Raw genomic sequence first — 13421 nt, forward strand, 5'->3', positions numbered from 1 at the left:
AGATCTAACCTGTTTTTTTTTTAGAATTATCTCTATCATTTCAATAAGGTTGCAAATACCAGAATGTATAAGCAAAACTGCAAGTAGGCCTACTGATCCTTTGTGGTAGTACCATATACTATATCTCAGACCACAAACGCATGAGGTCATTACCAAGAAGCAGTGAGATCATTGGTGCTGATGAATTTTATAGACCAAGGCTGGGAGAACAGTTTTCTTGCAGTTTTTTGTCCACCTATCACAGGTGTATCCTGTTTGGCGCCTTGATTCTAACATCTCCCCAGGCTACTCTCTGTAGTTAGCTGGAGTTGAGGCTGTGAGAAGAGCTTGTGTGGATCCTATACACACCGGGACACCTGTGTCTGATGAGAGTCGGGCGCGGCGCTGATATTCCGGTACCAATGTGTAAGTACCGATATTTGTTTGTTGTTTAAATCATATACACCAATTTCAAGCGGACGCTTCTGTCTCCCACTTAGACGCTGTTCAGAACAAGCTGGGAGGAATCAGAAGACTTTTTTCGTCTATTATCGTATATTTTGCTTCTGTGGAAAGCTTGGGAAGGACATCGATTGGGACTTACCTTCTGAGATCAATTACAAAGTTTCCATTTGAGTCCTAAAAACTTTATATTTTACTTTGTGATCTTATTTGTCATCAATTTATACTTTGTGATTTATTTGTTATTAATTTAGATTATGTTTTATGAGTTAGGGCCGGTCACTACTAATTGTATTAAATAAATATTAGATTTATTATCATAGTTATATTTTCAGAAAGAGTATTTTTAAATCGTTCACTTCATGTGTTTTTAAGCATTATAAAATACGATATACAAATTTTATTCATATGTGTTTTGTTTCATGTTTGTATTCACCATTTTTTAGATTTTAACTATATGGGAATTAATTTTAACCCTTAGGTGTGAGGACCAACAAAATCTCTCTGCATCAGAATATATATATAATTAAAAATTTTTGCACATGGTTACACGTTCAGAATTCTGAGTTTATATAAAAATCCCCTTTTTTAATTGTTTACTTTAGCATTAATTTTGCGCACTTATATCCTTTATCTAACCAGTACCATATACTTCCCAATTCAGCCTTACCGCATTCTTGTAAAAGAAATACAAAACCATGTTGGCTAATCTCGAATAGCACCATCGACCATGGACGAGCAGAAGCTTCTCCAAATATCGGAACCTCGGGACAGCAAAATCACTGGCCATGACTGCCTACACAGAGCAGAAAATAAGGAAGCATGTTCATTGTGTGAATGTCACTTATGCTAAGAATGAACAGTATCAGAAAGTCAAACAAAAGGAACAAAGGCTACAGTTCAGAAATTAAACCAAAGTAAAACTTTTTTTTCCCTTTCAGCTGGGTTCTTAAACACACATCAACAAAAAGAACTCTAAACCAAGCTAAGATTTTAAGTTAGACATTGAATCTTACACCTACATAATGAAAACCCTTAAGGCTTTTAGAAAGGGAAATTATTTAAAGGGACATGAAACCCAAAATGTTTCTTTCATGGTTTAGAAAGAGCATGCAATTTTAAACAACTTTCCAATTTACTTCTATTATCTAATTTGCGTCATTCTCTTAATAAAATTTGTTGAAAAGCATATCTAAATAGGCACAGTAGCTGCTGATTGGTGGCTGCACATAGATGCCTCATGGGATTGGCTGACCCATGTGCATTGCTATTTCTTCAACAAAGGATATCTAAAGAATGAAGCAAATTAGATAATAGAATTAAATTGGAATGATGTTTAAAATTGTATTCTCTATCTAAACCATGAATGACATTTTTTGTGTTTCATGACCCTTTAAGCAGAATTAAACACATTATTATTATTACATTATTTTTTAAGTTAAATATAAAATTACATCTAAAACAACAGAAAACATGATGACAACTATTACAACATCTGTTAGATTTTCTGTTATTTGATTAAACAATTTTAAGGGACATTAAACTGCTGGGTATAACTACAGTAGCATGGTTACTACTCACCATGCTATGTTTTCCTCCTGTATCTGCAGCTCTCTTTAAAGCCACTCTTCTATTTTAACCCATTACAGAAGCCAGTTGGTTAACCTGTGCATCATTATACTGGGCGCCAGAATGTTGGAAGACGCATATTGTAGCAATGTGTTACAGAAGCCATGTACCTTGCTAGCTTTTTGACAGCTGTACCTTGCATGTTTGCTTAGCATGTGCAATAGATAGACAAAGCTTTACATCTTTTAATTTAAACTTCAAGATGGCAATGCCCAGCATGAAGATGCAGTGCTTTAGTAACTAGTAATTGTAAAGGGTAAACTAAGAGAGCTGCAGTCACAGTTGTACCCAGAAGTTTAAAGGGACACTGGACCCTATTATCACATTTTTTCATTCTCTTGGTATCTTTATTTGAAAAGCAAGAATGTAAGTTTAGATGCCGGACCATTTTTGGTCAACAAACTGGGTTGTTCTTGCTGATTGGTGGATTAATTTAACTGACCAATAAACAAGTCCTGTCCAGTATTCTGAACCAAAATATAGCTTACATGCCTTCTTTATCAAATAAAGATAGCAAGAGAACGAAGAAAAATTTATATTAGGAGTAAATTAGAAAGTTGCTTAAAATTGCATGCTCTATCTGAATCATGAAAGAAAAAAATTGGGTTCAGTGTCCCTTTAATGTCCCCTTAAACCCTTTGCTGCTAAGCCTTTCTCCCACCCCATGATTTTGAGCTTTTAATTTAAAGGCTAAAATTGCTTAAATTTAAAGGCTATTGTAAGTCATATTACATTGAGTGACCCCTACAAATTATACTTTGTGGGGTTTTTTTCAGCAGGCCCAGCAGATTTAGAATATAATATATATACCATTATTATATTTAAATTGCAGGTTAGAAGGCTGCAACAAAAAATGGTAGCAAATGTACATATTTTTTTAATTAAGGAACTTTTTATACTATAAAAACATAAATTATGCTTACCTGATAATTTTATTTTCTTCCGATGGAAAGAGTCCACAGCTGCATTCATTACTTTTGGGAAATAAGAACCTGGCCACCAGGAGGAGGCAAAGACACCCCAACCAAAGGCTTAAATACTCCTCCCACTTCCCTCATCCCCCAATCATTCTGTCGAGGAACAAGGAACAGTAGAAAAAAATATCAGGGTAAAAAGGTGCCAGAAGAATAAAAAACGCCCCACATAAAAAAAAGGCGGGTGGGGAGCTGTGGACTCTTTCCATCGGAAGAAAAGAAAATGAGAAAAAGAGACTGATCAGGTAAGCATAATTTATGTTTTTCTCCTAAATGGAAAGAGTCCACAGCTGCATTCATTACTCTTGGGAAAAAATACCCAAGCTATAGAGAACACTGAATACCAAAACGGGAGGGTACAATAGGCGGCCCATTCTGAGGGCACCAGGCCTGAAACCGCTACTTAACAAAAAAATCCCTGCTTCGTCCGAAGCCGAGAAAACAAAAAAGGAAAAGGTCCCAAGGACACTGACCAGCAGATAGCCCGGAAGCCTAGCTAGAGACCGCAACATCAGACACAACTGAGCCAACAGTCCTCCGGGAGACACCGTCCCCCACCACACACCCTTTACTAGCAAAAGGAACCCCTTGCCAAAACTCCCAAAAGAATAAGGCAAGGAAGAACCAAATGGGAACCGAAAGGTTACCACAAACTCCATAAAAGGAAACCCCCCCCATCAAACCAAGCTCGCAATACCTAAATGGGTCCTGACAACAAGGGGAGGCAATGCCCAATCGAAATAGAAACCACAGGTTTAGAACTGGTAGCAGAACACAACATCCTGCAAGGATTGGAATAACTAGCTAGCACTCAATCAAGGCGCAAACAGCTATAGCTGGCTTCAAAGAGTAACCCTTCACTTGCCAGGCAGCAAGTCAACCAGCGCCTAGGAACAACTGAAAACGGAGACCAAACATCATCCAAACTCAGAACCCTGAGAAATTCAGGCAAATTTACATGTAGCAGACCCAGACGAAGGTAAACACGCAGCCATCCTCAGGATGACACAGAAGAATACTTGCTAGAAGCGGCTACCAAAATGTAGAGTGCTAAACCTCCACTACAGAAGGCACACTATAGGCAACCGAAACCGCAAGATCTACGCAAAGGTCTCAAAATAAAAGTAGAGCCCAGAACCTCAACGAGGACCAATGCGCCCCCAAGATCCGAGAGAACAACAGATCTCAGGACCTACCTCCAGCCGGACCAGCCCAAGAATCGGCAGGTCTGAAATCAGGGGGCCAGAAAAACCCCAGGCTCAAACAACGAGCAGAAAAAATGGCACAGCCATTACAATAGTGCTTGGGTGCCAACCTGAAATACGGCATGGAGATCATTGACAAGGCCGTAGACCTACAGATCTAGCTAAAGGCCCAACATAGACTCAAGGCGCAGCCAACAACTCTCCAAATGGACAGAACAACTCAGAGAGCATAACTCTCTCCGAAATAGGTTAACCGTCTGTCCTAACCTCCTGAAGCCAGGAGAAACCCTAAGATAGGGACCACACTTCTGAAGAAGGATATAAGCCCCCCCGAGACAAAGGGGGTCGGCAAATGGGCCGGAAGGACAGATCACCTGCCCCCAGGACACAGCCATAGGCTGAACCGAGAGAACATTTCTCCAACGCCCTGACCTGGAAGGAATCCCCTGAAGATTTTAACTGGCTAGCACACAGATCAAGGTGCCATAGCTGCAGAGGTTCCACAGCGAACCCCTTTGCTTGCAGAGCAGCAAAGCCATCACACTCTTTCAGCAAGCTGACAAAGGGAAACCGACCAAGGCGAAAGGCAAGCCCAAGGGGCATTGGCACCCAGAAAAACCTGGTCAACTGAACCAGTTCAACTAGCCAAACCAAAGGACACCGCCCAAGTTTCCTGATCCTAACAGTCCGGTATAATCCGCAACAGGATCCACAAAGGAAACGCTGAGAAAAACCTCAGCCACCGGAAGAACCAAAGCGAGGAGAGGTCCGAGCCCCCAAATAAATAAGAACCCGGAAACTGAAATCTCTCATCTGATATAAAACCAGACCCCTGGGAGATACCATACAATGTCCAAAGTAAAATGGACAACGAGTAAAACTCGCAAGTCACGACCAGCAGACGAGATCAACCCTTGCCAGAGTCCAACGCTCCAAGGAGCTAAAGAAGCAAAGACCGAAACAAGGTCACTAGAGCTCTAGGCGCAATAGTCACACTACGACCAAGAACAAGGTGATACCTCGAGGACAAAGTCACTCGAACAAAGGCTAGTCTTCACATCCCCCCCAAAAAAAATCAGAGGAGAAGGTGAAAGAAGGATGCGGAGCATCCCCAGCTCCGGGGAAGAAACCCTAAACAGAGCTCAATGAGACCACACTGCTCATGTCCCTACAAAGGAACCAACTCCTGAAGGGAACCAGGTCCCTTGAAGGAACCCGAGGAACGGACAAAGTCCAAAAGGTCTCAATAAGAGAACTACAGCAGGAACAAGTCCAAGGACAATTCCAGAGTCTCAGAAGACCAAACCGCTCAAAACAGTGGTAAGAAGGCTCTAAGCCCCCTCTAGGCCCGAGGAAATAGGAGCCAAGAGAGTGACGCAGTGGAACTCCACTAAACCAGTCACCAAATTGAATGCTGAATAAGGACTGACACAATCCTCCCAGCCATACGGATCCTTTTAGAGTGTTTAGCTGAACTTGTAAAGAAAAACAAGAAAACACACAAATAATAATATGAGCACTCAGCGCCTCACCGGACCAGCCAGGCAGAACAGGCACCACGTGTCTGAATAAGCCACAGGACAGAAGATCTGAATCCAAGCAGGACTAGCCGCAGCTGGGGTCATAACTGTCAAGCTGGCTAAATCCTCCCTCAAAGGGGAAGTTAAAACAGACAAACCTAGGACTAACGTGTCCCTTAAACTTCCGAAGAAGCAACCAGAGAGAATCAATCCCAGAAGTTCCCGAAGGAAACACAATCGAAATTAAAAGACATCCTAACCAGAATAAAAGAAAATATAAGGCAACCCGTAGGTTAACGCCCAGGAAGAAAGCAGGAATACCCGCAAGATCAGCCAAACGGAACCCCGATCTTCCAAAAAAAACTGGGAAAGATCTCAATAATCAATTTGGAAATTACGTCATCCCCTCTTGTCTAATGAGGTGAGCCATTCAAAGTAGAAGACTGCGGATTCCCGTATCCGTTAAGGATAGGATCCTCTAATAACTCAAAAACATGTCCGAGTAGAACGTGAAAATGTGCTATTCTGTAACGAAAGGCACAACACTCTTAGACAGCTACACCAGCAGGGAACTGTATAGGCCCACCCAAGGCCAGCAGACCCGGGACGATCGGGCACGAGCACGAACACAAATAAACGTCTGGACATTGCAGACGCATATTTGCAAAAAAAAAAACCGAGCCGCCCTGTGAGAAGGGATAAACATAATTTCGGTTACCCGCATGTGTAGTAGTAGTAGGGAGCGTTAGGGAACACGTCTCTTGGAGGACAGAACCCCTGGAGGCGGATGGCTCAGCAGACCCTCGATTCTCCGAGCCCGAGGAACAGGACGCTCTAATACGGCATATCGAACATAACTGATTGACCTCTGTCAACAGGGCCAATTCGCATTCTTCACAAGTCAAAGAATCTGAATCTGAAATGTGAACAGTCTCAGCATCAGAATCCTTCATAACTAGATAGAGAATATAATAATATCGACTAAGAAAAAACTTAAAAACGGCACCTGACACCCACCACCTCCTAAAACCATACACAAGCAGACTCTAATTTTTCAGTCACCACACGGTCAGGAATGCGGAAATGGAAGACCAGAACGTAAACACGTCCAGTCACAAGGTGAACCGTACAGTCCAAAAAAGCGCGCCTAACCATAGAGTCGCGTCACTCCAAAGGCATTTATGTTCTAAGCCAAGAGCCCAGTTGGCACTAAGCTATTGAAGCAGATTGAATCACATAAACATGATTTAAAAAAACCCTGTTCAATAATCCCCCTCGGGAGATATTAACCCTCGATTCCAAGATACCAAAGGCCCTATAAATATACTTAATATGTCCCACAAGATAGTTCCTTACGGGAAAACAAATAAGTTACAGTACATTCTGAAGTAAAATGAAATGATCTTACTGGAATCTACAATGTGGAACAGGAACACAGCCCTTCAAGTGTGACGAATAGCAGCAGCGCCTCTGCCATGGACTTGAGAGAAGTCGGGATGGTTTCGCAGAAAGACTCTCCCTGCATCTCCGGACTCTAACTTTCATCCAGGTCCTCACTGAGAGACTGTCGAAGAGTACTACCCTCCATAAGAGACAAAACAAAACGTCTGACACTTCTCTGCCAACCTCCTGGGACGAAAGGCAAAGAATGATTGGGGGATGAGGGAAGTGGGAGGAGTATTTAAGGATTTGGTTGGGGTGTCTTTGCCTCCTCCTGGTGGCCAGGTTCTTGTTTCCCAAAAGTAATGAATGCAGCTGTGGGCTCTTTCCATTTAGGAAGAAAATAAACTTTATTGGGGGTCTATAAACATTTTAGATTTTATTATGTGTTGCTAAAGATATCCTCCCTAAGAAACTCATGTTGTGTGTTAACATTTTTTTTTTTTGGGGGGGTTTGAGAATTTGAAAGAGTAGGTTATTCTACTATTATTGGCTGTCTGTAGCTGCTATGTGAGCTGAGATTGAGAGTGTTGAATAACTTTGAATAAGCCTTTGTGACGTCACCATACTTTTGTGGCAACATCACTGGCACTCCCATTAAAGGCTTGGGAGTATGAAGGATCACTGAAAATAGCTTCTGAACAGTGATCCCCCTACATAACGAGAATACCTTGTTATGAGCACACAGGCCGCAATGTGATTGACAAGAATGCCACATTGTGCTAATTAAAGCAGGGACAGTCTTCTTGATTTTTTTTTTTTAAAGTTTAAAAAGATAACACCTTTACTACCCATTACCCAGAATGCATACCCATATATAAGCTGCCCTATAAAAGCAGAAGTGTCTAGGTCTTATTATTATTATTTTTTATTTACAAAGCACCAGCAGATTCTGCAGCGCTGTCCATGGGTACAAAGATAAAAGTACGGTGAGACATTAAAATATATGACAACATTTAACAGACAAATACAGGGAGAAGAGAGGGCCCTATTCCTGTGGGAACTTACAATCTAGATATTGCCCTAGTCCTAAGTATAGCTGTGTCAGGTATATAAATCTCCATATCCAGTAAGAGGTCAGTTTGTTACTATTAATGTACATAAAGAAGCAATTGATTTGCACGTATAGCTATGAATATAAACATGATTTATCAAACATTTTACGTAAATATTTACAACATGAGCTAACCATTATTCTACGGCTGGACCCATCAAGCCTTACACATATAGGCCTAGATTGAATCAGGAGCTCTATTTTATACCAGTAGTTGCAGTCAAGTGAATTTGATACCATAAGTATACCGTTAGCATCTTATACACTCGCATAACACAGTGTGAAATGACAAGAACCATTTACGTGTGAAATTAACCTTTTTAATTCCAAAATAGGGGAACTTGTGAATTAATTTTTTATGTATTTGAGCTAGGGCATTATGGGTATAATGGATGTGTGTTATTTATATGTATTGCATTGTAAAAGTGCTTATTATAAATTTTTTTAAAATTTATTGTAAACATTTTTTTTGTTTAATTGTGCAAGGTTTTGCTTTAAAATGAAGATTAACAGTGCAGGATATTAAAATCTTGCAGAAGAAAAGTGGAAACTTTTCCCAATTACAATAGTGCACTTTAACAGTTCTTACAAAGTAAATAGTATTTTGTTTTACAAAAATGTTGAGATTTCCATCACTGAAACTACTTAGTTTTATTAATGTACAATTGTAAGTTGTTTCTGTACAGTAAGGGTTTACTGGTGTCTACATTTTTAATCGGGACATGTTTTAAAACTCGTACAATGGATCTTGAAAGTGAACATACACCCCCTTAAGAACAAAGTGAAAGATCCCATTTATGGGTTTATGACCTGCTTACAGAGAAAAAACAGAATTTATGCTTACCTGATAAATTACTTTCTCCAACGGTGTGTCCGGTCCACGGCGTCATCCTTACTTGTGGGATATTCTCTTCCCCAACAGGAAATGGCAAAGAGCCCAGCAAAGCTGGTCACATGATCCCTCCTAGGCTCCGCCTACCCCAGTCATTCGACCGACGTAAAGGAGGAATATGCATAGGAGAAATCATATGATACCGTGGTGACTGTAGTTAGAGAAAATAATTCATCAGACCTGATTAAAAAAACCAGGGCGGGCCATGGACCGGACACACCGTTGGAGAAAGTAATTTATCAGGTAAGCATAAATTCTGTTTTCTCCAACATAGGTGTGTCCGGTCCACGGCGTCATCCTTACTTGTGGGAACCAATACCAAAAAGCTTTAGGACACGGATGATGGGAGGGAGCAAATCAGGTCACCTAGATGGAAGGCACCACGGCTTGCAAAACCTTTCTCCCAAAAATAGCCTCAGTAGAAGCAAAAGTATCAAATTTGTAAAATTTGGTAAAAGTGTGCAGTGAAGACCAAGTCGCTGCCTTACATATCTGATCAACAGAAGCCTCGTTCTTGAAGGCCCATGTGGAAGCCACAGCCCTAGTGGAGTGAGCTGTGATTCTTTCAGGAGGCTGCCGTCCGGCAGTCTCATAAGCCAATCGGATGATGCTTTTAAGCCAAAAAGAGAGAGAGGTAAAAGTTGCTTTTTGACCTCTCCTTTTACCAGAATAAACAACAAACAAAGAAGATGTTTGTCTGAAATCCTTTGTAGCCTCTAAATAGAATTTTAGAGCACGAACTACATCCAAATTGTGTAACAAACGTTCCTTCTTTGAAACTGGATTCGGACACAAAGAAGGCACAACTATCTCCTGGTTAATGTTTTTGTTAGAAACAACTTTCGGAAGAAAACCAGGTTTAGTACGCAAAACCACCTTATCTGCATGGAACACCAGATAAGGAGGAGAACACTGCAGAGCAGATAACCAAAAACAAAACTTTCCAAGATAGTAACTTAATATCTACGGAATGTAAGGGTTCAAACGGAACCCCTTGAAGAACTGAAAGAACTAAATTGAGACTCCAAGGAGGAGTCAAAGGTTTGTAAACAGGCTTGATTCTAACCAGAGCCTGAACAAAAGCTTGAACATCTGGCACAGCCGCCAGTTTTTTGTGAAGTAAAACAGATAAAGCAGAAATCTGTCCCTTCAAAGAACTTGCAGATAATCCTTTCTCCAAACCCTCCTGTAGAAAGGATAGAATCTTAGGAATTTTTATCTTGTTCCATGGGAATCCTTTAGATTCACACCAACAAATATATTTTTTCCATATTTTATGGTAAATTTTCCTAGTTACAGGCTTTCTAGCCTGAACAAGAGTATCAATGACAGAATCTGAAAACCCACGCTTTGATAAAATCAAGCGTTCAATCTCCAAGCAGTCAGTTGGAGTGAAGCCAGATTCGGATGTTCGAATGGACCTTGAACAAGAAGGTCCGGTCTCAAAGGTAGCTTCCATGGTGGAGCCGATGACATATTCACCAGGTCTGCATACCAAGTTCTGCGTGGCCACGCAGGAGCTATCAAGATCACCGAAGCCCTCTCCTGATTGATCCTGGCTACCAGCCTGGGAATGAGAGGGAACGGTGGGAATACATAAGCTAGGTTGAAGGTCCAAGGCGCTATCAGTGCATCTACTAGAGTCGCCCTGGGATCCCTGGATCTGGACCCGTAGCAAGGAACCTTGAAGTTCTGACGAGACGCCATCAGGTCCATGTCTGGAATGCCCCATAATTGAGTTATTTGGGCAAAGATTTCCGGATGGAGTTCCCACTCCCCCGGATGGAAAGTCTGACGACTCAGAAAATCCGCTTCCCAATTTTCCACTCCTGGGATGTGGATTGCAGACAAGTGGCAGGAGTGATTCTCCGCCCATTGAATTATTTTGGTCACTTCCTCCATCGCCAGGGAACTCCTTGTTCCCCCCTGATGGTTGATATATGCAACAGTCGTCATGTTGTCTGATTGAAACCTTATGAATTTGGCCTTTGCTAGTTGAGGCCAAGCTTTGAGAGCATTGAATATCGCTCGCAGTTCCAGAATGTTTATCGGGAGAAGAGATTCTTCCCGAGACCATAGACCCTGAGCTTTCAGGGGTTCCCAGACCGCGCCCCAGCCCACCAGACTGGCGTCGGTCGTGACAATGACCCACTCTGGTCTGCGGAAGCTCATTCCCTGTGACAGGTTGTCCAGGTTCAGCCACCAACGGAGTGAATCTCTGGTTCTTTGATCTACTTGGATCGTCGGAGACAAGTCTGTATAATCCCCATTCCACTGTCTGAGCATGCACAGTTGTAATGGTCTTAGATGAATTCGTGCAAAAGGAACTATGTCCATTGCCGCAACCATCAAACCTATTACTTCCATGCACTGCGCTATGGAAGGAAGAAGAACAGAATGAAGTACTTGACAAGAGCTTAGAAGTTTTGATTTTCTGGCCTCTGTCAGAAAAATCTTCATTTCTAAGGAGTCTATTATTGTTCCCAAGAAGGGAACTCTTGTTGACGGGGACAGAGAACTTTTTTTCTATGTTCACTTTCCACCGGTGAGATCTGAGAAAGGCTAGGACAATGTCCGTATGAGCCTTTGCTTTTGACAGAGACGACGCTTGAATCAGTATGTCGTCCAAGTAAGGTACTACTGCAATGCCCCTTGGTCTTAGCACCGCTAGAAGGGACCCTAGTACCTTTGTGAAAATCCTTGGAGCAGTGGCTAATCCGAACGGAAGTGCCACAAACTGGTAATGCTTGTCCAGAAAGGCGAACCTTAGGAACCGATGATGTTCCTTGTGGATAGGAATATGTAGATACGCATCCTTTAAATCCACCGTGGTCATGAATTGACCTTCCTGGATGGTAGGAAGAATTGTTCGAATGGTTTCCATCTTGAACGATGGAACCCTGAGAAATTTGTTTAGAATCTTGAGATCTAAAATTGGTCTGAATGTTCCTTCTTTTTTGGGAACTATGAACAGATTGGAGTAAAACCCCATCCCTTGTTCTCCCCCCTATACAGTCCCTGGTATCTGCTTTGCTGAGACCCAACCAAGCCCAGAGGGGAATACGATACCAAATGACGCCTTCAATAAGCTTTTTCAGTGGTTCTTAGCTCCTCACACATGCATCTGCATGCCTTGCTTTCCAAAAACAACTGCGCATTAGTGGCGCGAAAATGAGGCTCTGCCTATGACTAGAAAAGGCCCCCAGTGAAAAAGGTGTCCAATACAGTGCCTGCCGTTTTTTTAATACATCCCCAAGATTAAAAGAACTATTTATAGTTATAATCCACTAAATATACTTATAAAGTAATCGTTTTAGCCCAGAAAAATGTCTACCAGTCTTTAAAGCCCTTGTGAAGCCCTTTATTCTTATACTAAACTAAGAAAATGGCTTACCGGTTCCCATAGGGAAAATGACAGCTTCCAGCATTACCAAGTCTTGTTAGAAATGTGTCATACCTCAAGCAGCAAAAGTCTGCCCACTGTTTCCCCCAACTGAAGTTAATTCATCTCAACAGTCCTGTGTGGAAACAGCCATCGATTTTAGTAACGGTTGCTAAAATCATTTTCCTCTTACAAACAGAAATCTTCATCTCTTTTCTGTTTCAGAGTAAATAGTACATACCAGCACTATTTTAAAATAACAAACTCTTGATTGAAGAATAAAAACTACATTTAAACACCAAAAAAACTCTTAGCCATCTCCGTGGAGATGTTGCCTGTGCAACGGCAAAGAGAATGACTGGGGTAGGCGGAGCCTAGGAGGGATCATGTGACCAGCTTTGCTGGGCTCTTTGCCATTTCCTGTTGGGGAAGAGAATATCCCACAAGTAAGGATGACGCCGTGGACCGGACACACCTATGTTGGAGAAACAAAGTTTATTCTTACCTTATAAACTATTTTTTTTCTTGGTAGTGAGAGTTAAAAAAAACCTAAAATTATGCTTACATAATAATTTCGTTTCCATCATGGGGAGGAGAGCCCATGGCTTCATTCATTACTTTTTGGAATTAAAAACCTGGCCACCAGGAGGAGGCAAAGACACCCCACCCAAAGGCCTAAATACCTCCCCCACTTCCCTCATCTCCCAGTCATTCTGCCGAGGGAACAAGGAACAGTAGGAGAAATGTCAGGGTATAAATTGTGCCAGAAGAACAAAACTAAATTTAGGTCCACCCACCGGAGCAACGGGCGGGAGCCGTGGACTCTCCCCTCCACAATGGAAACAAAATTATCAGGTAAGCATAATTTACGTTTTCCATACACG

General features: G+C 41.7%; 1 protein-coding gene across 1 annotated transcript in view; it reads right to left on the reverse strand.

Annotated features, from left to right (window-relative positions):
* ATP10A (ATPase phospholipid transporting 10A (putative)) overlaps positions 1 to 13421 on the reverse strand; it is a 510848-nt gene that overhangs the window by 45850 nt on the left and 451577 nt on the right. Inside the window, 1 exon segment of the mRNA XM_053705460.1 lies at positions 1112 to 1237. Within this exon segment, the coding sequence (XP_053561435.1) occupies positions 1112 to 1237 (126 nt within the window).

The sequence above is a fragment of the Bombina bombina genome, chromosome 3 (assembly GCF_027579735.1).
Source record: "Bombina bombina isolate aBomBom1 chromosome 3, aBomBom1.pri, whole genome shotgun sequence".
NCBI lineage: Eukaryota > Metazoa > Chordata > Amphibia > Anura > Bombinatoridae > Bombina > Bombina bombina.